The 25,813-nt window shown below is 42.2% G+C and overlaps 2 protein-coding genes across 3 annotated transcripts; one reads left to right on the forward strand and one right to left on the reverse strand.

Moving 5' to 3' along the window:
* Positions 1–1,545: 1,545 nt before the first annotated feature.
* On the reverse strand, positions 1,546–12,738 carry LOC311519443. 2 transcript variants are annotated; one of them, XM_084625937.1, is made up of 5 exons: positions 12,387–12,738; positions 9,678–9,833; positions 6,901–7,029; positions 6,671–6,808; positions 1,546–2,417 (listed from the first exon to the last, which is right to left on the reverse strand). In XM_084625937.1, the coding sequence occupies exons 1-5, from the start codon at positions 12,693–12,695 to the stop codon at positions 2,361–2,363; spliced, it is 789 nt and encodes a 262-aa protein (XP_084482063.1). In that variant the 5' UTR covers positions 12,696–12,738; the 3' UTR covers positions 1,546–2,360. The 2 variants fall into 2 exon arrangements, with proteins under 2 accessions (XP_084482063.1, XP_084482062.1); XM_084625936.1 differs by having other exon boundaries at positions 1,546–3,328; positions 12,387–12,724.
* On the forward strand, positions 12,719–25,813 carry BBS12 (Bardet-Biedl syndrome 12). Its single transcript, XM_084625933.1, has 2 exons — positions 12,719–12,806; positions 20,645–25,813. The coding sequence occupies exon 2, from the start codon at positions 20,661–20,663 to the stop codon at positions 22,830–22,832; it is 2,172 nt and encodes a 723-aa protein (XP_084482059.1). The 5' UTR covers positions 12,719–12,806; positions 20,645–20,660; the 3' UTR covers positions 22,833–25,813.

Consider the following 25,813-nt stretch of genomic DNA (forward strand, 5'->3'; position numbering starts at 1 on the left):
AAATTCAATAAAAACAAAAGCGAAGTAATTCCTTTAGGAAGGAAAAATCAAATTCAAAACTACAAAATGGGGAACGACTGGTGGTACTGCTGAAAAGGATCTGGGGTTATAATGGATCACGAATTGAATACGAGTCAATGTGATGCAGCTGCAAAAAAGGCTACTGTCATTCTGGGGTGTATTAACAGGGATGTCGTATGTAAGACATGGAGTTAATTGTCCTGCTCTACTCAGCACTGGCAAGGCCTCAGCTGGAGTACTGTGTCCAGTTCTAGGCTCCACATTTAAGGAAAGATGGGGAAAAATTGGAAAGAGTCCAGAAGAGAGCAACAAAAATGACAAGTTTTAGAAAACCTGACATATTGGGAAAGGTTACAAATCTGGACATATTTGGCTTTGAGAAAAGACTGAAGTGGGACATAACAGTCTGCAGATATGTTAAGGGCTACTATAAATAGGACCGCAATCAATTGTTCTCCATGTTCTACTGCAGCAAGAGTGATTTAAGTTAGAAATTAGGAAAAACTTTCTAATTCTAAGTTCTCGCCTAGGCTTCCATGGTGGTTGTGGAATCCCCATAATTGGAGGTTTTTAAGAACAGGCTGGATGAACATCTGTTAGGGAGGGTTTAGGTTTACTTGGTCCTGGCCACAATGCAGGAGCTGGATTTGATGATGTCTTGAGGACCGTTCTAGCCCTACATTCACTAGAGGTAAGATCTACTCCAATTCAAAAAACTGTCCAAAACTTCAGATTGCCCACATGCTCAGGGTTCAACTGACAGCCATATTTGGGGTCGGGAAGGAATTTTCCTCCAGGGCAAATTGGAAGAGGCCCTGGGGGATTTTCGCCTTCCGCTGTAGCATGGGGCACGGGTCACTTGCTGGAGGATTCTCTGCACCTTGAAGTCTTTAAACCATGATTTGAGGACTTCAATAGCTCAGACATAGATGAGAAGTTTTTTGCAGGAGTGGGTGGGTGAGATTCTGTGGCCTGCATTGTGCAGGAGGTCAGACTAGATTATCATAAGGGTCCCTTCTGACCTTAATATCTATGAGTCTATGAGACTGAAGAGGTTAGTTAACAAGCTCATCACTTTAGCCAAGCTACAAGGTTTCAGCATGAATAAGTAAATCTATATATGTTTTTCCTAGCTTCAGAATCAATCTATGTTTCACTGTGAGTAATGTGATTAGGGCAGGAAGAAACTAAATGCATCATAGGTAAACAAGAGTCATTACCCTTTTCCTGTTGCAACATTCAAAAACTGTACAGTCACTCGAACAAGTTCTGGGATTCCCCCAGTCTTCTAGAGGCTGAAATTTCCCTTTTTGAAGAGAACTGCTTAGTGTAAGAAACTTTTAATCAGCATGCCAGGGAAAAAAGTTTTATTTGACAGAATATTTAGAGGCTATGCATTTCTCTTTTGGAAAGTGTTATAAAATACAGAATTAAAAGCTTGTCCAGAATTGCTGTACACACAAATCAAAACAGTGATATTTTGATAGTACATTCAATTTCCTGAACTCAACTCCACAAGTAGTATACTTGCAAAACTGTTTTATTTCACTTTATACAAAGTTGAACCATGTATTTTAAAAAAATCTTACAGTGCCATAGATCACATCTACTGCAGTAGAAAAAGTTAACATTGACTTGATAAAAATTAAATGGTCTAGTTCATATAGGCTCAGTTCAATACGTAGGGCCATCCAGGGATTTGAGCCCACCTCTATATAAGCTAACTGTGACTTAGCTTATACAGAGGAAGATCAGTACAGAGCCCGAAGCCAGAATGATTCTAACAAAACATATCAGCTCTGCATCTGCAAATCAAGAGTTCAAATAAACTAACTCTCCCCACTTCCTTAGCTGGGACTAGCTCTCCCCTGCTGGGGCCTTGCAGCTGAAAAGCAACTGCAAGTGTTACACTCCCCCTTCTGAACTCCATTTAGGAGCTGTAATCAAGAGACACAGTTTAGGTTGTATGGCTTCCTTACAACTTTTCATTTGGTTGTCTGACAGTGAATCAAGGATGATAATTCCCTCTGGATTATGTCCTTAGATAACATGTTAAGCCTCGCTGCCATATGCTTGTGTGCAGAAAGGAAATGTTGAGAAGCACCAGTTAGGCTGAAATTGGCAATACCTGGACATTCTCAAAATGAGGCCGCCTATAAAATAAAAATTAAAAAGCAGCTCCCATATGCATAGAAACCTCTTTATTTGCTAGTTCTTGACATCTGTATAGTATAACAAATTATTTCTGTACTGTCAAGGTGCTATCAGATTGTATGAAGGAGTTGTAAAGTTACTCTTGTGTATACAGCCTGGCCTTCAGTGGTGCCTACAGATGAATTTCACTCCAAGTACTTAAAAGAACAGTAGAAACTCAGTAATGCTTCAGACATCAGTACCTGGGAACAAGACAATGATTATATAGTACAACTTTGATAATCTAAACAAAATGAGAGAAACCAAGTTCAGACAAGCCAGATTTCAGACAATCATTGGACTGTGAAATGAAACAACATCTAGAGATAGCAAGGCATTTGGGATAACAGGAGTTGTACTGTACATGGCTATCTGCTACTACACATACCTGCCACAGGGTCCCAACGCAACCAGCCACAGGAACAATAAAGATGGATATGCAACAGATTTTAGATTCCTTAATGGAAAAAAACATGATAGCCACCAAACCTGAAAAGCTTACAAGAACAAAAATATTGGCCTTGTGCCTTTGTTTCTTTTGGAAGTATAAACTCAACCTATAATTTAATTTTAATGCATTAGAAATATCAAAGAAGTCAACTCAGTTCATCTCTAGGTTTGCTGGAGAACATGTTGTATTATCGGCTCTCACATCTTAAATGAAGGGGCCTGGGTGTTTCCAACAATGTCCTTTCTCTAAAGTGTTAGTCACTGAACTTACATACATTTAAAAACAAAAACAAAAAACTGAGTAAGAGTTTGACTAACTCTACTTCTCAGCTTTCACTCCTGGGATGTCTCATTTCACTAGCTCTTCTGTCACCCACAGTCATCTAGGCTATATAGACCCTGCATTTTTATCATAAAAAACACTATCCAAAAAAGAAAAGAAACAAAAATACATCCCCTTTTAGGCCTTCTTTATATATTATGAAACATCAAAAAAGGGTGAAAGCTAATATTTTTTTAAAGTCTTTTCCAAGTCATCTTTTAAAACAACCCTAAGTGAAGGCAATAGCAAACATTAATATAGGCTTGTCTTCTTCATGATTCTCAAAAACTCTTGCTCATTTACTTCTCCATCTCCATCTCGATCAGCTTCATCAATCATTTCCTGTAAAGAACATTTAAGACTAACAACCAGACTCAATATACAAGACCTTTTATTTACTTTAAAGTAGGGCTGTCAAGCAATTAAAAAAAATTAATCGTGATTAATTGTATGATTAAAAAAATTAATCACGCGATTAAACAATAGAGTAACATTTAAATATTTTGGATGTTTTCTACATTTTGAAAAATATATTGATTTCAATTACAAACCAGAATACAAAGTGGACAGTGCTCACTTTATATTTATTTTTATTACAAATATTTGCACTGTAAAAAACAAAAGAAATCGTATTTTTCAATTAACCTAATCAAGTATTGTAGTACAATCTCTTTATCATGGAAGTTGAACTTAAAAATGTAGAATTATGTACAAAAAATAACTGCATTCAAAGATAAAACTACGTAAAACTTTAGCGCCTACAAGTCCACTCAGTCCTACTTCTTGTTCAGCCAATCACTCAGACAAACAAGTTTGTTTACATTTTCAGGAGATAATGCTGCCTGCTTCTTGTTCACAATGTCACCTGAAAGTGAGAACCGACATGGCACTGTTGCAACTGGCGTCCCAAGATAGATATTTACATACCAGATGCGCTAAAGATTCATATGTCCCGTTATGCTTTATCCACCATTCCAGAGGATGTGTCCATACTAACGACAGGTTCCGCTCGATATCCAAAGCAATGCAGACCGATGTGTGTTCATTTTCATAATCTGAGTCAGATGCCACCAGCAGAAGGCTGATTTTCTTTTTTGGTGGTTCAGATTCTGTAGTTTCTGCAACGGAGTGTTGCTCTTTTAAGACTTCTGAAAGCATGCTCCACACCTCATCCCTCTCAGCTATAGCACTTAACCCAAGGTTTAAGAATCTTTTGAAATGCCTTCCAAAATCTATGTTTAGAAATCCCACATTGTTACCTGCTTTGCATTTTGTCAAATATGCAGCAAAAGTGTTCTTAAAATGAACATGTGCTGAGTCATCTGAGACTACTATAGCATGAAATATATTGCAGAATGTGGGTAAAACAGAGCTGGAGACATACAATTCTCCCCCAAAGAGTTCGGTCACAAATTTAATTAATGCATTGTTTTTTTTAAATGAGCGTCATCAGTACGGAAGCATGTCCTCTGGAATGGTGGCCAAAGCACGAAGGGGCATACGAATGTTAGGCATATCTGGAACATAAATACCTTGCAATGCCGGCTATAAAAGTCCCATGCAAACGCCTGTTCTCACTTTCTGGTGACAATGTAAATAAGAAGTGGGCAGCATTATCTCCTGTAAATGTAAACAAACTTGCTTGTCTTAGCGATTGGCTGAACAAGAAGTAGGACTGAGTGGCTTGTAGGCTCTAAAGTTTTGCATTGACTTGTTTGAGTGCAGTTATGTAACAAAAAAAAAAATCTACATTTGTAAGTTGCGTTTTCATGATAAAGAGATTGCACTACAATACTTGTATGAGGTGAACTGAAAAGTTTTTTATAGTGCAAATATTTGTAATAAAAATAATATAAAGTGAGCAGTGTATACTTCGTAATCTGTGTTGTAATTGAAATCAATATATTTGAAAATGTAGAAAAATACTGCATTTTGCACTCAACTGTCAACATGTGAATGTCAAGGCTGAACCATGTTATAGACGTTAAGAGATGAAGGAGGATTTAGGAGTGTGGGAACAGTTTCTGATGCATTGTAATAGGAGGTTCTTTTTGGAGGGAGGAATGGATGATAGAGGCAGTTTTAAAGATTCACTTAAATGCACTGGGAGGAGAATAGGTTTTGGGGTATTTCACTAAGGCAGCTGGTGTGCTCAGAAGTAGCCCTGGTTGGATACAAAAATGGATAGTAAAGGATGTAGGCTTCCTGAAATTTTTTTCCATTTTAGTGGAAGAGACTATTTGGGGAATGAATTTCGCAAACAAAAAAGAGTGCATTTCTGGAGTGACAGCATGTTGGTGTTACATGTTAGTAAGCACCAGTCCTCCAGATTGCCCAGGGTTATAAGGTTGACTAGAGCATTCATCCTGCAGTGTTTCAACTTTAACATCTGTTTTTCTGCCAAAGATGTTCCCAGGATGCATAATGGAATAGACAATGCATTGTCTTGATTTCAAGTGGATGGATTTTGGGAGCTGGTGCCAGGAGCCAATAAGGAAACCAAACAGATGATGGTGGTCCCATGGGACCTTGTCTCATGATGGCTCTTGGGGCAGTACACCGATTGGTAGAGACACTAACATTCAGGGCTTATGACAGAAGCTTTAATAATTTTGTGTAATTTCAAGGAGGGACGGCCTCCCTGTGATATGGCCTATTCCAGAGGACCAGATACTTCACTACATGTTTTTTCTGGCAACATGGGCTGACATTCTCTACCAGCTCCAGTTGCCTATCGGGCTTTACATTTGCTAGTAGGGCAACGGGTACCCAGATCCTTGTACTAGAATCTTAGTCTGGAGGTTTGTAATGAGATGGTTTTGAGACACAGGCCCTAGGCAGGATCCTTGTTGTCCCATCACTGTTCAGATGCTTAGGGATTTGGTGAAAGTTCTCCAGCAAATATGCAAACATGCATAGGAGGTGGCCTTGTTCAAGGCTGCGTTCCTGGTAGCATTTCTTGGAGCTTTTAGAGTCAGTGAACCAGTGACTGGGTTGGTAAGGGATAACTCAGGAAGAGCTTCTGAGTACAGTGAGAAGAGAGATCAGAGGATGTTGAAAACAGATTGGGAGAGAGAAGGCAACATAAGTCTTTCATGCTACAGGAGGGGGATGAGGTAAGGATTTGTCCGGTAGGGTCATTAAGGACTTACGTAGCCTTGAGACAGGTGGGGGGGAGCCCCTCTTTATGTATGATGATGGAAGATCCCTCACATCCACCAATTTGTTACCATTTTAAGAAAATGGCTTATAATGTCCCTTACAAAAGGGACACAGTTATCAGATAAAATGGATTAGAAGGGAATTTAGAGGAAAGTTGGGGAAGTGGGGTTTGGGGAACCTAACATCTGGTATAGCAGGGAGCTAACACCTGTTTCTTTTCAGCCCCCTTCAACTTTATACGAGGTGAGGGCTGGGGGGTCCCAGCAACTGGCTGGCTGGGACTAGGTTGGATGGAGAAGGGCTTGACGGCAGCCGCCAAAATAAGGGGAAACAATTACGAAAATAATGACCCGCACTGTGTGATTTATTGCTCAGATATTTTAGGTGAATGAAGTTGTGGCCTAATTAAAACATATCTATTGCCTCCTGTCTTTCTTTCAGAGTAACCTGACATTGTGTCTGACAGAGCTAAAGGACTGGCCCAAAGCTTGTTGGGAAATTATTGGTAAGGTCAGAATTTACCTGCAATTCTTCATCTGTTAAATTCTCTCCTAGCTCCTTGGCAACTCTCTTCAAATTTTTGAAAGAAATCTTTCCTGTCCCATCATCATCAAATAATCTGAAGGCTTTCAAGATTTCTTCTTTTGAATCTTTCTCATTCTAAAATGAAATCAAGAAAAAATAAAAACCCATTGTTTAAATGTCCTCATTCGTTTATCGCATTTGATTTTTCAGACGAAGTAGATGATTACCATTTTTTGGGTCATCATGGCCAAAAAGTCTTCAAATTCAATGGTGCCACTTCCTTCTTTGTCGATATCTGTGATCATTTTTTTAACTTCTTCTTTCTTTGGCTCAAAGCCTAGTGCACGCATTGCTACCTGTAACAAAGAGCAATTCGGTTAACATACGTATACAACTAGAATTATACCTAAACCATTTGCATTAAGCAGTGTTTCAGTTCTTTTCCTCAAACTGCAACTATAACTTAAAGCATATAAATCACAAAGAAATTCTTATCTACATTTCTCATCCTTTTGGTAATGGCATTTTTCTTCTGGAGTTGAGTAGTTTTTTGTGACTGTAACACTCACCGCTCTAACAAAAACAACATAAATTTCTTATCTTGAAAATCAATATGTAAGTTATTTTACAGATGATCTGAATTGTTGAACTGGGACTTCCGTGAGAACAGGAGACCTGCAGAGACTTGATCCTACTCCTATTGAACTGTACAGCAAAACCCTCACTAATGTCAAGGTAAGCTACTATTCTACTTATTGATATATAAACAGTTAAAAGGAATCCCCATTCCTAGCTCTAGGGACTTTTGATATTTATTTAAAGAGAAAAAACAAACAAAGCCAGAAATGTAACAACAATTAGGTATTTAAGGTCCTTTAAAATCAGTCAGTGTGACAGTCAGAAAACAAAATCCCCGCCATTTACAGGCCACAAACAAAATACAAAACATAACTTTACAAACGTGATATTTAGACTGTCATAGATGGAGCGAACATGAAGGTATTTTTAAGATTAAATTTTGTACCTGCAGTCTTTCAGCACCTTAGAACTATGCTTGCTGCTTCTCAAAATTATTTATATAGCATCATCAGCATACTAGGTGCCTGAAGCAAATTTAATTTAGAAAGATTACGTTCAGTTTCAAAAATACTTGGATTGGAGTGGATTTTGGGTATAAACACTCATTCTTTCTGAGGTTCAGGTAAAGGAAATAATTAGAGCTGGTTGGACATTCTGACAGAATGTCCTTCCATCAGAAAATGCCAGTTAACCAAAAGGTAAAACATTCTGTGGAAAAATGTTGCCTCTGATGAAAATTTGTTTTGAAATGAAAATTGAAAAAAGCATTTAAATAAGGTTGAGACGTACCATTGCAACCTTTTCCAAACAGAACATTTCTGATTTTCAATTTTAAAATTATTTTGTTTTAAAACGTTTTTATCTTGTATACCAAAATATAAAAGGAATGTTGAAACTGGAATGAAGCATTTAAGTTTTGTGAAAATGAAATGTTTCCTGGATTTCTGATCAAGGAAAATTCGTATTACTTTTTCTTTCCATTTCAGAATGGAAGACGTTTCAGAGTCATGAAACTCCTCCCAAACAGCTCTAGAAATCATGAATGCATGTGATGTATTGAATTATTTTACCTAAGAAACATATTGCAAATTTCTGTTCTCTTAGAAGCTGTTAAATTTATTGGTTCTAAAATTAACTTTTACATATTATCAATATATTAATTAGACCAGCCAGACTGTGCTGACAAGGATTAGTGTTTAAAGTCACTGAAGTCAACAGGAGCTGAGAGTAACTCAGCACATCTGAAAATCCAGCCTGAGATTTCTCCAGTTAGGCACCAGTGCTGGATTAATGCAAGGGTTGTAGGGGCTACAGCCCAGGCCCTCAGGCAAAGGGGGACCCCACAAAAATAAATCCATAATTGTATACAATTCAGTGGTCACCTACCTGTCGATCACGATCAACTGATTGATCCTGGAGCCTCTCCCAGTCGATCGCGATCTCCGGGCCGCTAAAAGTCCAGCTGCACAGCAGGGCTCAGGCAGGTTGCCTGCCTGCATGCCATGGCCCCATGCCGCTCCCAGAAGCGGCCAGCTGCTGGCACATCTCTGCGGCCCCTGGAGGGCGGGGGAGAGGCACCTCTGCGTGCTGTCCCTGCCCACAGCACTGTCCCTGCAGCTCCCATTGGCTGGTTCCTGTCCAATAGGAGCTGCCAGGGGGGCACTTGCGGGCAGCGCATGGAGACACGCTGTCCCCTTCCCCCCAAGGGCACGCAGAGATGTGACAGCAGCCGGCCGCTTCTGGGAGCTGCGTGGGGCCACAGCATGCATTCAGGCAGCCTGCCCAAACCCTGCTGCACCACTGGCTGGTAGCCCCCTGTGGTAAGCGCCTCCCTGCCGGAGCCTGCACCTCACACCCTCTCGGGCACCCCAATCCCCTGCCCCAGGTTAGAATCCCCTCCTGCACCAACCTCTCTCCCAGAGCCCGCATCCCTCACCCTCTCCTGCACCCCAACACTCTGCCCCAGCCTGGAGTTCCCTCTTGCACCCAAACTCCTTCCCAGAAAGAAACTAATATAACAGCTGTTCTAAGGTAAGAAGTAGGCTATTTTGAATTAACTTAACTGTGTTCTACATGTTAAGACTGAAATGTAACCACAGAACAGCTTTGTTAATTAAAAGGCAAGTTTAGTATAGCGTTAATAGCCTCGATGCCATAATTGTGATCATTTTGTTTTAAATTAGAGAGAGACTTGTATACAGGCACCCCAAAAAATCTAATAGCCCTTGGCCTCAGGAGAGTTAATCCAGCCCTGTTGGGCACCCAAGCATTGGTTTACATTTTGTAAAATTTAGCTCTCCGAAAACAAGCCATTTCATATATTATTTGGGACTGACAATGCCAGCCTACAATTGAGTTTGGACACTGGTGAATAGAGCAGGTCAACAGCTACAACTTTGAAAATAAACATAGAAAAAATTAAAACCTTCAGTTCTTTTACATCAATGCTTCCAGATCCATCAGTATCAAACAAATCAAAAGCTTCTCTGATCTCCTGCTTTTGTTCTTCAGTTAGTTCTGGTTTCAATCCACTTTTCTTCCGCTGGGAAGCACCCACGCCAGCTTTTCTGTAGTTAGATGCCTTCAATAAATGGATGAAAGACAAAAGTTGGTAAAGACCCATTTCAAAAAAACAAACCAAAAAATACTCCGCAATAGTAGAACAAAGAGCACATCTGTTGCTGCAACTAGTAGATGTTGGCTCAGTTCTGGCCAGCACCCAGAATCCTTTTGCTCAGACTATCAGGAACCACCCCAAAGAGAAAGTGTTGAGCTTTAGGCAGCTTGGGATAAACACACTAGCTAGCTGTTTCTGCCAGAATAATCACCAATTAAATAATTAACACTGTTTACACAAACTGTCATCTTTCAGTGGCAGTGTTAACACACCACTTAGATGACTGAGGATTTTACATTTCTTGACTACTGCTTCAGTCTGTCTGCAGACAGCACGGCATATATTTAACCTTGAAAACATTAAGAGAAATCTATCTTCACAACCATAATTGCTAGCACTATAGGCTTCAACTCTGAGCATGACTCAAGAGTACCTCAATACTTGTGTTCAGCACAGAAATGGGAGTGCTCATTCTGGGATTATCTGGGGCTCTCCCTTGCCCCTGATTAAATTAGAGCAGCTTCTGAGCTGCTATAACTTGTACTCTGCTTTAATTGGCACCCTGGGCCACAGAAACCAGAAAATGGCAAGTATAGTGCCTAGCTCTAATACACTCCTAAGTCACTGACAGTCAGAGAGAGGAAAGGGGACTGGCTATGTAGGAGCCACTTATGCAGGGTGTATTCCCCAAGTCCCTATTACATTGCCAGAGTAGTGTAAAGGGGACATATTTCAATGGAGAATTGCATTCCTTCCCCCTCCCTTTTTTTTTTTTTTTTAAATTTAAAGCCTAGAATCTGGAGTACAATTCTGCAACAGGAATGGCAACTTCCACCGCATCTCTGAACACAAGAGGCTTCAGACTGTCTTCAGTGCTGGTTCTTGACTCTGCCTGGGTTCACATGAAAACAGTATTCTTCAAAAGTTCAAACTTTATGGGCGAGAAAAGTGAATAAAAAGTTATTACAAGGGAAGTCTAATTTTGCACTTAATAGGAAAAGTTTCTTACCTATAGTAAGAAATTAGACTTTTCAGGCCCTGTCCTAACTTTTTGCCAGTAGGAATGCCACTAAGGTAACTAACTTTTTTTTTTTTTAGATTCTATTTTGGGTTGGAATTTTATTTTTAACATGACTCGTCCATGCCAGGTTAGCTTAGGATCCCATTACTCCAGCAAATCTCTCTCACATTTCATTCCATTAACATGGCTGCTCCAGATTTTTAATATTTAAAAAGCCCTAAGATATATCACATTTAAGTAACAGAGGGACTCACAGGGAGACTCTCTGATGGAAAAGGAAGGATAAATTGTTATACAGCAGAGGCCCAAACCTTGTGTCTTTCAAACTCTCCATACATCCAGTTGATCAAATGTACACTGCTTATCGTTCTTTCCACACATTTAAAATTTTAACACTGCACAAATTCTTCAGTGCAAATATTTCATTTACATTCTTTTCTTGCCCACACACTTGGTGTATGTGCTAAGTGACAGTCAGACACCAGAACAGGCTAAACTAATTCAGAGAGTTCATTTACCCAGTGTGAGCGGCACTGTGTGTGTTCCCTGCATGTTATCACTCCCAAAATTCAAACTGCAGATTTGCCATGTTTGGTATTTTATCTCTATTAGACAAAAGAGTGACATCACTATGTCACCCTGAAAAAAGGAATTTTTACCTGTCCTACTCGAATTAAATTTGGGTAGGTTTATTTTAGCATCCTGCAATCTAGTCAAAATCAATAATGCCCCATAACATAAAAAATAAGTGGAAGAGGTGGAAAACCTGAACAGACTAGTTTTCCAGGGGCCGCGTAGCAGCCTTCAAGGTGAGCTCAAGTGTCTTAGCCTCTCGGTGTAGCTCGGAGAAACAACAGAGCTGATTCAGACAGGTGCTTACCAAGGACCCCAGGCCAAGGGAAGTGTCTATGGATGAGTCGTCACATGAGGATAAGCCACTCTAGGGCATATACAAGCAAATACAGGATACCCTGTAAAGTTGCTGATTTGGGGTGTCCCTATAACAACAAAAACAAAAAGCAGCACCACACCCACTCCTTGAATCAGCAACACCACAGGCCCAGAATCCTATGCACGCAGCCAGAATCGAGCAGCCTGTCTGCCCAGAGCTGAAGAGGGCTCCTATATTAACCCCTTGGCAGGATGTCCACGATTTGATGGTAACGGCTTTAAAAACAAGAGAGCCACTGCTTAGAGCGAACACCACCCGCATGGGGCCGCTCGCCTGGAACTAGCCCTGCGCCTTCCCCCGCCATCGCAGCTTTGCCAAGAGGGCCCAGCACTGGTTGCTGCAGCAGGGCTGGGATCCCACCTAGTCTTCACACAGGGCGCTGAACCTCGCCGCTGTGGGGCGGGGCGGGCCGTGCCCCGCTGCCCAGGCCCGGGGGTTGGCAGCTTGTCTCGCTGGGGAAGGGGTCCCGGCGCGCTCGGATGGCGGGGGCGGATTTACCGCTACCAGGCCAGCCCTGCTAGGGGAGGGGCGCGTGCACACTCACCATCCGGCTCGCGGGGCACTCGGTGCAAACCGGCTCCCCCCCCGCCGCGGGCTGAGACGGGGCGTCAATTGTTCTGCCACCTGCACGCACCGAGCGCCTCTCCTGGGCCCGGCAGCGCGGCCCGTCCAATGACCAGCGGGAATGCCACCGAAGCCCCGCCCACACCCGGGACCAGTCAGGTGCGACGGGCATTGTGAGGTCACACCGAACGCCATGTTGCCCGTTGGCTTGGATACACACTACAAACACAGGCGTCGTTGTCCCGGCAACAATTCCCCGTTTTCGCGGCTCCCGGGAGCTTGGGCGCATGCGCCTGCCTGGAACGACGGAAATCCCGAGCTGCGCGCGCGCCACGTCTCGAACGGGAGTGACCCTCCCCCGCAGGCGGCCCAGGCCCTCCCCTGCGCGCGGCGGAGAGCGGTCAGTAGTGCGGGCTGGGCCGGGCCGGGCGAGGTCCAGCGGCTGCGGGGGGTGGCTGTCCCTGCCTCCGTTGAGGGCCCAAGCAGCGGAACCCGGCTTTCAGCCGCTGTGGCGAGCGGGTTGCGCCCATTTCCCAGCCGGGGGTAGCGCGAGAAACTCCCGCGGGCATCCGCGCGCTGCTGCAGCCCTCTCTCACCCCGCGTCTGGGACAGCACCTGCGGGGGGCGTGGCTGGCGGGGTGCCTGCACGGTGGGGCCAGCGGCTGGGCTGGGCTGCCAGGAGAGCCTCCCCGCTGAGACACCTTAACAGTGGTGCCAAGGGGCTGGTCTAGGAGGAGGCATTCCTGGGAGAGAAACTGGCCGGGGGGCGGATGTAGTTTCCTCATTGAGACTTGAGTACGATACAGTAACTCCTCGCTCAACATTGTAGTTACGTTCCTGAAAAATCCAACTTTAAGCGAAACGCTGTTAAACAAATCCAATTTCCCCATAAGAATTAATGTAAATGTGGGGGTTAAGTTCCAGGGACATTTCTTTCACCAGACAAAAGACTATTATATAGACATACACACACACAGTATAAGTTTTAAACAAACAATTTAATCCTATACACAGCAATGCTGATTGTGAAGCTTGGTTGAGGTGGTGGTGGTGGTGGTGGAGGAGGGTGGGATATTTCCCAGGGAATACTAAATGATGAACTAGCAATCAGCTGAGCCCTCAAGGGTTAACACGTTGTTAATATAGCCTCATCCTCTACAAGGCAGCACAAATGGAGAGAGGGGAGACAGAGATACATACCATGTGAGAGAGATGCATTGCCTCTTTAAGGTTTCAGAGTAACAGCCCTGTTAGTCTGTATTCGCAAAAAGAAAAGGAGTACTTGTGGCACCTTAGAGACTAACCTATTTATTTGAGCATAAGCTTTTGTGAGCTACAGCTCACTTCATCGGATGCATACCGTGGAAACTGCAGCAGACTTTATATACACACACAGATCATGAAACAATACCTCCTCCCACCCCACTCTCCTGCTGGTAATAGCTTATCTAAAGTGATCATCAAGTTGGGCCATTTCCAGCACAAATCCAGGTTTTCTCACCCTCCACCCCCCTACACACAAACTCACTCTCCTGCTGGTAATAGCCCATCCAAAGTGACAACTCTCTACACAATGTGCATGATAATCAAGGTGGGCCATTTCCTGCACAAATCCAGGTTCTCTCACCCCCTCACCCCCCTCCAAAAACCACACACACAAACTCACTCTCCTGCTGGTAAAAGCTCATCCAAAGTGACCACTCTCCCTACAATGTGCATGATAATCAAGGTGGGCCATTTCCAGCACAAATCCAGGTTTTCTCACCCCCCCCCCACCCCCATACACACACAAACTCACTCTCCTGCTGGTAATAGCTCATCCAAAGTGACCACTCTCCCTACAATGCACATGGTAATCAAGGTGGGCCATGTCCAGCACAAATCCAGGCTCTCTCACCCCCCCGCCCTTTCCACTCTAAGTACATTGCCTTTTTAACAGGTTTCAGAGTAGCCGCCCTGTTAGTCTGTATCTGCAAAAAGAAAAGGAGTACTTGTGGCACCTTAGAGACTAACAAATTTATTTGAGCATAAGCTTTCGTGCGTGCATCCGATAAAGTGAGCTGTAGCTCACGAAAGCTTATGTTCAAATAAATTTGTTAGTCTCTAAGGTGCCACAAGTACTCCTTTTCTTATTGCCTTTTTAAGTAGATCAGCAAGTTGAGACAGCAGCTGCTGCAAGCAAGCTCCCTCTGTCCTGAACCCTGTCATGTTCCCTCCTCCCCCCCCCCGCTCTACATGGAAAAGGGGTAAGTGGGGTACAGGAACAGGGCAGAGGGGAACACCCTGACAGCCCCCTCAATTCTTCCCCCCCCAAAGCAAGTAGAAGGCTCCTGGGAGCAGCTCCAGGGCAGAGGGCAGGAGTAGCACATGGCAATGGGGTGAGGGATAGCTGAACTGCCAGCAGTTGATAGCACAGGGAACTTAGGGGAGCGGGGAGGTGATGCGGGGCCGCCAGTCCACCCTGGTTCCAAGCCCCCACCAGCTAGCTGCTACGGGCTGCTCTTTCTGCAAGCAGTGTACAGAGCGGGCAGCTGCCAAACAAGGTTATAAGGGAGCATTGCAGAACTTTAAATGATGATCTCTAATTGATCAGCAATGAAACAACGTTAACTGGGAAGACTTTAAGTGAGGAGTTATTGTACTTGTACTTAGTTGTGTACTAGTTATTGTAGTTATTTAAGTGAGGAGATAGGCCATGCGCTTGGCAAGACTAGATTGGGGGAGGCCTCTGCTAATGAGCAAAGTCTGTTCTAGTGCCTAATCACCTTCAGCCAATTTGCTCCTTCACTGTCTTTCATTTTTTAAAACTGATACAATGTACACAGTTGTTTCCCTGTGTGTTTAACAGAGCTGCAGACTCTTCTTTAGGGAAAAGGAATGCAGGCTTCTGAGACTTGGTTACTGGCCACAACAATTTATGAGAGGCTGTCACATGCCCTGCAGATTGAGCTTGTGAAGAATACCTTCCTTACCGGCAAACAGGCAAAGTCAGGAATGCAGCTCTCAAGGCAGTCTGATGTCTATGCACCTAGTCAGGGCACAGTGTGTTCTGAGATAGGGTGACCAGATGTCCTGCTATTACTGGGACCCTCCCGCTATTAGGGGCTTTATATGTCGTCCCCGTCCCCCCAAAAAGGTGTCCTGATTTTTCACACTTGCCGTCTAGTCACCCTAGTTCTGAGATGCTGTGGAATTTACCATGTAGTAGGGTAGGTCTACACAACTGCTGGGAGCGTGCTTCCCAGAGTGACTAGATAGACCTATGCTAACTACGCCCTAACAAGATGCTAAAAATAGCAGGGTGGCTGTGGTGGCATGGGTGGTATCTTGGGCTAGCCACCCAAGTGCATAGCTGCCGAGCCCCCCAAGTATGTATTAGAGTGAAAAAGGAATGCAGTCTTTTAAGATTCGGGCTTGGTCTACACTGCCAGCTTATGACTAAATAATAACTACATAGTTGAGCAACGCAGTTATACCAACCTAATTCCAAGTGTAGACTGTGTTATGGGAGGTGGAGGACTCACACTGACCGGAGTCAGTGTAGGCAGCATCTTCCCTAAGCACTGCACAGCTGTGCCACTGCAGTACAGTTAGTATAGACAAGCCCCCTGTCTCTAGCCAGAAAATTTTTTGAGAGACTGTCAGTCTCCAAATAGCAATATGCTTGAGGTAGATGGGATAAGGAATTGCTGTTACTCTGCATGGCTCATAGTAAACTAAAACATTTTTCAGCTACCTGTTTTCCAGTAACTATGCTGCTGCACCAGGGCTAGCAATGGGGTGTGTGGGTGGGTATGTGCACTTATGTACAGACAATTCAGCAGTTTTTACTATCACTTCATGATAATATACTAAGAGCTGGCAAATTGATTCAAAATTTTATAGTGAAGACCCTTAAAGATGAAGATGCTACTGGGGAAAGCAAAGTAATACAAACATACAGTCTCTCTCTCTCTCTCTCTCTCTCTACTTCAGACTGTAAAAATAAACTGCACATTTTAGGCCAAGAAAGATGATGCAGTGAAACATACTCTTTCTCTTGAAAAGAGTTTTATTCTGCTCAGCTGTTTACAGAGGATAGGCTTTCCAGTGGAGTTGGTCCTGTAAGTCAGTGTGCAGGTTGGTTTGGTAGAAACCCATTAAGGCAGTCAAAGGGTCTCAGGCTAGTTAAAACATCACACCTACGAGGTGACATAGGTATGCCGGAAGAACCCCCAGTATAGATGCAGATGTGCTGACAGAAGAGTGCTTCTGTCAGTGTAGCTGATATCACTCGGAGTTGGCTTTCTGTTGGCATATACCAGGGGTTCTCAAATTGGGGGTCAGGACCCCTCTGGGGGTCACGAGGTTATTACATGGGGGGTCATGAGCCTCCACCCCAAACCCCGCTTTACCGCCAGCATTTCTAATGGTGTTAAATATATAAAAAATGTTTTTAATTTATAAGCGGGGGTCGCACTCAGAGGTGTGCTATGTGAAAGGGGTCACCACTACAAAAGTTTGAGAACCACAGGCATATGCTGTGTCTACACTACGGGTCTTTGCCAGCATAGCTATACCAACATAGCTATGCTGGCAAAGCATTTTCAGTGTAGACAAGGCCTTTCTTTATCTTACAGGGTCTTCTTCCTCCTCTTCTTCACTCTTCCCTGGCCTTTTCTGCTGTAGGTAACTTGAAAATATAACCCCAACTAACTTTTTGTTTTTGTTTTGGATGAGTGAAGAAAGAAGTATGAAATGACAAAATTCTAAATGCAATGTCTTGTACTACATGTTAATTTCCTGTGTTACAGTCACTTGTATGTTATGGTTATTACCAATATACATGTACGCATGATGGAAAAGAAAAAAGTTACAAGCTTTTACAGCTCAAAAATGCAAATCATTGGATCTTTTACATAAAATGTCTCAAGCAAAAGATACCCAAATTGCTTTATGAACTGATATACAAGTTATACGTAGCACTGTAGGGATTACTTCACATCTCTAGTATATCCCATAGGCTGAACTGAAGCATCTGTTTTACAGCAGCAGTCCAGATTTAGGACAGGAAGTGAGGATTACCTTTTTCAGTTGAAATATCAGGGGAAACTTTAGGTGAACAGCCTGTAATTGACAGTGTTGGAATTGACCATAGTGCTGGTGTGAATGTCTCTGTTTTACAGAAGGTGCCACAGTATCTTTTATCACAAATCACAGAGCTTTGGTTTTTCATCTCATCTGATAGACAGCACCATAGTACCTCATAGTGCAGAAGCATGGGTTCAGTACTAATTCACAGCTTCCTCAACAGGTAGAAAACTTGATGGGACTGCTGGTTATTGGGTCAGTCCCAGTAGAAACAGAGAGAAGAACACTCCTGGAGAGGTTGCAGGGGTGGCCCTTCCCCCTCTAGAGGCTTTATCTACTCTTTGGCCAACTAGAGAGGAAGGAGCTGATTGGTTTCTTGGTTTCTCCTTTCATAGTTTAAACCCTAGCTTTGCCCATATGGAGCCTCTTTTTGCTCAGCAGCTCCACCCTATTACCTGTAAGTATATTTTCACAGCTGTGTCTTGCAGATGCTGTAGGTCTGACCAGTAGCCTGTCTGGGGATCAGGAAGGGGTTTTTCTTCTATTGGGGCCAAATTCTCATAGTTCTGACAGTTTTTTTTTCCTTCCTCTCAGCATCCTGGAGGTGCACTTAGGTTAAATAGGATTGAGGCCAGGTCTACACTAAAATGTTGCTCAGAGGTGTAAAAAAGCCAACCTAACCCCAGGTGTAGTCAGTGCTAGGTTAATGGAAGAATTCTTCCATCAACCTAGCTACTGCCTCTCGGGGAGGTGGATTAACTACAGCGACAGGAGAACCCCTCCCTTCACTGTAGTGAGCATTTATTGCTGAAGTGCTGCAGCAGTTTAAGTGTAGACATAGCCTTGGTAGTTGATAGGGATGTTAGTTTGTTGCACCTTGCAGCCACTTTCCAGTGCATTTAAAAGGCTAAAATTAACAATTCCCAGAAGTAGAAGACCTTATGGCCTTCACGGGCTGACGTCTCCCACCATTTAGTAACGTCTGTCCCCTCATGGGTCTTGGGGGTACTGATAGGATTCAGAAGAGTGAGCTGAATCCAAGGGATAAGATGAGATGGTCTGCTCTAAGTTATTGGTTCATATGGTAGGAGACTTGTAACTCCTGCACTGAAACCATTTAAAATGAGGGTATGGGTATGTGAGGGTATCGGTGACAGGACAGCAAGTGCCCCACAAGTTTAATGAAGTTTCAGTCTGTTGCTTAAAATTCATCCTTGTGTCTGTCTTCATTCACCACTGTGTCTGGATAAATAAAGAAATAATTGCGAAACTGGCAAGTAAAATTGTTAAGGATTCCACTAATGAAAAAGGAGGATTGTTTGTGAAAAATACTGATATATAGCTTGACAAGCTTAGATTATTACCACAAGAGGCTGCCAAGAAGAGTTCTTTTTTTGGGTGCACATTCCCCTTCCCATCCCTCTTCAGTACAGTTTCAGAAGTTAATATGAGTTGCTTATTTAAAATCCTACTTTAAAAATAATCACAATGATTATAGACGTGGAATAAAATTATTCTGAGTGTGTGATTCTCTTGGAACTGACTTAAGTTTTACTGACTTTGTCTTACTAAATAAATTAAAAGAAAGTTCTGTGTTCAATTCAAACTTCAGTGGTTCCTTTAAGCCTTAGTTCAGGCCTACAAAGACATTGCATGGAACAAATATATAATAAATGAACCTGTAAAAATGTTGCTGTCTTACATGCAGGACTTGAAAAATTTTACTAGGCAGCCTTGTTAATAGAATGGAAGGGGGACAGGGGATGTCATGAAAAGGGACAAGGATGAATAAATGGTAAAGGCAAAGTTATGTGGGGACAAGAAGCTTGATCTTGACTGTGGGACAGGAGGGTAAGTCATTGGAGGAATTCAAAGACAGGGCGACACGGTCAGAACAACAAACAAGGCAGATGATTTTAGCAGTGGCATTTTCTATAGTCTGGAGAGGGGATTATGTGGGTGTCAGAGAGGCCAAAGAGTAGAAGGTAATAGATTAGGATAGGAGGGGTTGGACAAGAACGAATTTTAGCTAGAGGATCAGTGGGAAAAGTTTGGATCTTGGGGCATGTCTACATAGGGACACTCAGAAAAGTTCAGATAAATTAACTAAACTTGTGACTTTAAATTGCATTAGTGTAGGCATAGTAAACCCCTGTGATGATGCTCTTGGTCAGAAGTAAAGTGGCCTTCGTTTGCTTTGGTTTAATTTACTGTGAATTAACTTGCCCGAGTGTTCAGTGTAGACATGCCTTTAGAAATAGTGTGATGGGAGAAGCAGTATAATTTGTACATGGCCTGAACGTTTGGGGCAAGGAAGAAGGAGGAGTCAAAGATGACTACCAGTTTATGGGCCTGAGTGATAGGACTGGAAGGGACTTCAAGAGGTCATCTAGTCCAGTGCCCGGTTTCAACACTGAAAGAGGTTGTGGAGTGGAGAGGTTATATAGGGAAAGAGAAGGCATTCAGTTTTGACATGTTAAAGAAAGTGTTTTAAAATTAAGTTCATTTCTCTGAGCAGTGCCATTGAAGTCCAAGCTGTAAAATCTTTGTATTTTATTCATGAGGCATAAAAAAGTGTGGCTTTAGACCGTTTTTTCATGACTATGTTAGGAGAGCCTGCCACTGAGTGGGAATGAAATATCTTCATGGTCAATATGGTAGTTGGTCCCTTTCCAGCTCTGTTTGAAGTCAGTGGTATCACTAAGGGTAGTAAAACCTATGCCTACTAGTGTTTGCAGACAAGATATGTTTCCAGCCCTAACAACATGCATTCTGAATCAGACAAACAAATGCAAGATTTGACATAAGAAAAGAAGTCGGAAGAGGAATGGTTTGGGTATGGTCCTAAGGAGTGGTGGTCTTTTTTATTATTAAATCTGATCTGCTTTATTAAATCAAATATATTTGATTTATGGGGTAAAATTAAAATACCTTTTAATTTTGGGAAAAAATCTTCTGTAATGTCTTAGCAGTGCAATATTTCAACAACTGCATGCGTCAGACATGAACAACATCTTATAATACAATATTATGCAGTGTAAAGTTACTTCACCCAATCTGTATTCAGTTAATTTTTGTTAATTATATACTGTGTACTGTTACATTTTTGTCAAGAATGAAGTCTTGCGCAATAAAGACAGAAGCAATAAACTTGTATTTTGTTTCCAGATATTGACAGCTGATCATGGCTTTCAGAAATGTGAACAGAAGACGTCACATTGGACTTCAGCAGCTTTCATCTTTAGCGTCAATAGGAAGAACACTTTTAGGGCCAGTAAAATCATATAAATTTATTGTAGATGTAAGCACCAGTGAGAGTGTTTTGACTTGTTCTGCAGTTAGACTTCTTGAAAGTTTGGATTTAACTAGTGCAGTGGGACAGCTTCTTAATGAAACAATTCAGGCACAGAACAAAGAATATAAAACTGGGATGACTACCCTGTTGTTTCTTGTTGGTGCATGGAGCAGTGCTGTACTTGAATGCCTTCAGCAGAATGTTCCTTTTTCAATAATAGTATCTGTGATGTCTGAAGGATTGAACTCTTGCAGTGAAAAAGTCCAGTGTCTTCAGCTATCAGTACATGATTTATATAAAGGGCCCGATTCTGTTCCCATTCACTTCAGTTCTAGCTGTCTGGGGCCCCAAATTATTGAAAATAAAACTTCTAGTATTGGATCTAACAGTTTTTTAAACCCTCTTGTGCATATTCCTAAAGAGGTTCCTGTATCTAAAGAAAGTATTCCAGAAGGCCTTCATTCTCATCAAGCAAGCTCTTGCGATCCTCATAACAGATGTTTGAATTCACACCTATGCACTACAGACTATATAACACCCTTATTGGATGAACCAGTGGGCAATAAAACTATGCCTGCAGTTCCTGGAAGCAGCTTGATTACATCCAGCTGTAACAAAAGAACAAGATTAACTCATAGTAGATACTTTAACATTCCAGGAAAAAGCCATTGTTCACTCCAAGTAGACAATTTTGGGGGTCCTCCCACTGGGCCTGCAGCATGTCCTTATGAATTTAATGATTTTGGACAATTGGCAATGGCTCTTAGCCATGGGAATCAGTCTAGCATGAAATTGGTACAGGATATTGTCAGATGCCAGCAACAAGTAGCTGATCACACAGGTTCTTCTCAATTTAATATTGCAGAAGTTGTGACGTGCTGTTTACCAGGATTGTCTGAACATTATTCTTGTGTGTGTCCGGGGTATATCACTTTAGTATCACCAGAGAAAGTCGCTGTTACCAAGCAACTTCAGGATAGACCGCTTCAGATTCTTCTTGTAGATGGTGATCTAACGGAAAAGTATCGTCACTTGGGATTTAATAGACCATCAAATGTCAGAATAATATCAGAAAATGTAGGTTTGCAAGAAAGTAGCTCAGAAAGTTTATGGATAAATTGTGCGTTAGATGTTTTAATACAAGCAAAAGTAAATTTAGTTTTGGTAAAAGGAAATGTGTGTGAAAGTTTAATGGAAAGATGCATCCTGAATAACATATTGATAATCAATCCAGTAACGCACAATGTGCTACATGCTTTTGGGAAGGGCACAGGAGTGCAGCTGGTGACATACCTTTCCCAGGTAAATAGTCATTGTGTGGGTAGCGGTGTCTGGGTGGATTTCTGGAGAACTGGTGACTTGAGCACAATGGAATTGGATAACAAAGTGCCAATCAGTATCAAAGCTGAAGGAATACATCTGGTAACAGCTGTGCTTAGTAGCACAGTAACTGCAAAGATGCAAGTCACTGAAGATCATTTCTGGACTTGTGCTTATCGCCTGCATCATGCTCTAACTGACCAGAAAGTTTTTCCTGGAGGTGGTGCTGTTGAACTGTTGTGTCTCAGTCATCTTAAAAAGCTTGAAGAACAATCTTTAAAGCAAGCAGATAAAAAACTTTCAGGAGATTTTTACATGTCTTCTTGTTGGCTGACAAAATCATTCACACAGTATAAACCAGTTGTGCTTAAAGCTCTGGCAAGTGGTTGGCATCAGTACCTTTCAAGACTCATGTGTAACACTGCTCATTATGCATCAGAGTTTGAAGTAAGCACTTCCATCGAGCATCATCTCAAAAAAGCAGCAGACTGTGGTTCTCCTTCAGCATATATTCTGAAAGAGTTCAATAAAGGAGATAAGGTCATGGTGGATTTTGGTCTTTCAACTAAACCTGAGGAGGCTGTAAAGATATATGACAATGTTACACCCAAGGTGGAAGCATGGCGCAGAGCTCTAGACTTGGTGCTATTAGTGCTTCAAACAGATGCTGAAATTATCACAGGTCCTAAGAGAAATCAGTTATTAAATTCACATGTATCTAGTGAGTTCATATTTTTATAGGACTCGGTAGGTTTTATGTATGACTCTAACTCAGTGGGTGGAAAATTTGCAGGTACACGGAAATGTTTATACAGCTATAAAGCAAACTTTTAAGGAGTTATGCCAGTGATATTTACAAATAAAATTCAGCACATGGATGTAGAGACAAACTAGATAGTGCTGTAGCTTTTAATTTCTAGAAATGGAAATTTGAGTATCCACCCAATCTACACTGAGACGAGGTCAAACTGATGCATGAGAGAAGTATGAAGCTACTAGGTGGAGTGGGATACTAATGGAAATGAGCTCACTGTCTCTAAGCAACAATACTGCCTGTTTGTTTCCATGCTCTCTCCATTAACCGCCTCCCTACCTCTTATACTACGTTGCATAGGAAGCAAAAAATACAGCTCCAGACTCCTCAGATGGAGAGAAAAGGCTGAAATTTGGTCTGGGTTTCTGGCGTGTTTGTGCTTTGCAAAACAATGGGCTGGGGTGGGGGGTGGGAAAGCTGAGGGCTTCATCCACAGATTTCCCTTTACTACAAAGTCAGTTCTTGTCCTTATTCACCTGCTACTAAAGAGGAGTAGCACCCTCCTGTCTCAACTGCTGTTTTTGTGGGTGTTCTGTAATTTTAAGGGGGCTTTGCTTTGTCTGTCTCTAACTACCTTTTGATGGGGGTGGACCTACTAAATTCTTGTTTCTTCTCCATGACTGAACTCACTGACAGAGTTGTCACCTCAAGAGCATTCTCCTAAATCAGTGATTTTCAGCTTGTGTTCCATGGACCCTGGGGGTCCACAGTCTATGCCTAAGATTTCCAAAGGGGTCCACACCTCCATTTGAAATTTTTTAAGGGTTTTTCACAGATGAAAACCACTGTCCTTAATCAACAAACTCTCTTTAAAGGCAACCTACAAGGGTGGGGAAAACAGTATGTGCTCCCCCTTTCTATCCTTTGTCTTACGGTTTATAAAGAAGGCCTGGAAGATTTTTACAATTCTTATTTCTAGTGGGGGTTTTTTCACATAAGAAACTTCAGGTCTTGTCTGCGCTATTCCTGGAAGAGTGTAGAGGACTCAAAAATTAGTGAGATTGACATCACAAGTAACAAATGTTTTTTGCCTTTTTTTTTTTTTTGATGACCACCCTTTCCCCAAATGCCTGATGCTGTTGAGAGGGACGATTCAACACTTCACCCCTTTAGTTAAGGATTAAGACAGCTCCTTCTCTGCTTCTCTGGACTTTTATGAAGAGCTCAACCAAAAACAGGGAAGAGAAGTCTTTATGCACAAAGTACAGTGAGGAAAACCCCACATTTGTGCCTTCTGTGTGGATGAGGAAATGGGCACTCTTTCTTTGCAGGTCCCATTCCAAGTGCTTCAGAGACTAGCTATTGTCAGTTGCGGGGAAATCTGCTCTTCGTTTGAAAATCCGAGAAGGTGAGAAGTATTAAGCATACTTCACTGAATATTATTCCATGTAGTGAATACCCAGGATCAGCTCCTCAGCTGGCCTGAATCAATGTTGTGATGTTAACTTCAGTAGGTTCATGCCAGCAGAGGATCAGGCAGCAGATTTGCTACCAAGAAGTGCTCAGGTGACCATATAAGACATTATACAATTATGTTAGAGGGGTAGCTACTCCCTTGGAGGAGGGAGCTTCCCTATGCCTCTAGAGAAGGTGCTGAGAGGTCCTGCTAGAAGAAATAGAGGTCATGGAGGTATCTGTAGCCAGAGTAGCTATGTTAAAAGTGGAATCACAAGTGTTACTAGTTAAGATTGAGGTACACTGGAAAGAGCTGACTGAGAAAGCTCGAACTGAGCCTGGCTCAAGCCATTGCCATTACCTTCCTTTTCCTAAGCGTTAAAATTCACTTAAATTTGTAGAAAAAATAAAAAATGTTTTGTCTCTGGTGAGAAGGGAGAATAGCTTTCATATTATATAATATTACCCCCCAAAAGGTTATATTTCCATCTTTTACTAAACAGGAACCTGCCTCGGGCCTATATTATAGTCTTGGGCATGACAATTTACCTCTGTGCCTCATTTTCCACATTTTAAAAGGGGGATGATAGTATAGACCAGTGGTGGGCAACCTGTAGCCCATCAGGGTAATCTGATTGCAGGCCGCGAGATATTTTGTTGACATTGACTGTCTGCAGGCACTGCACCTGCAGTTCCCAGTAGCCATGGTTCTCTGTTCCCGGCCAATGGGAGCTGTGGGAAGCGGCGCTTGCAGGTGAAGGGGCCAGAGGGATATACTGGCCGTCACTTCCCACAGCTCCTATTGACCAGAACAGAACTGTGGTGTGCCTGTGGACGGTCAACGTCAGCAAAATGTCTTGTGGCCCGCAATCAGAGTACCTTGATAGGCAACCTGTGGCCCGCATGCAGCCCATCACTGCTATAGACCTTATTTATAAAGTGCTTAAAGAGCTACTGATGAAATATAGCAAAAGACAAATATTTAGATTTACACATCCTTTATAACCCTTTTCATTTTTGTACCAATTACTTTGTGAAAGTACATTACCAGTGATTCATAAAAAACTATTTGAAAATATCATCTATATTTTGAACCTGTACTGACAGTATAATGTGTGTGATTTGGCGCACTACAAAAAGCTTCTGTATTTTTAATGTTCTTTAATGCTAAGAGAAGAAAGGGAAGTAGGAATCATTCATCCATTTTAAATGTGTATATAAAATGAGAATGTGTATCTGGATATGCCTTTCAGTATACTGCTAAGTCAATTTGTACATGCTGCAAATTCAAATTCAGTACTCTAGCCTGCAGTAGATTATATTCATGAATAGTACTACATTTGGTGCTGCTTGCAGGAAGAGACCATAATTTTGTGTTTATAAATAGGGCATAAATTTCTCAGTGTAAGAAATGTATACTACACAGGTTGTCAAATCTTGGAAAACGTCTCACTTGAAACACTGCTTTTGACAATATTTCCCCCCTCTAAATAAAATAAAATGACAGTCTTAA

Source organism: Lepidochelys olivacea, assembly GCF_965140295.1.
Source record: "Lepidochelys olivacea isolate rLepOli2 genome assembly, chromosome: 4".
Taxonomy (NCBI): Eukaryota; Metazoa; Chordata; order Testudines; family Cheloniidae; genus Lepidochelys; species Lepidochelys olivacea.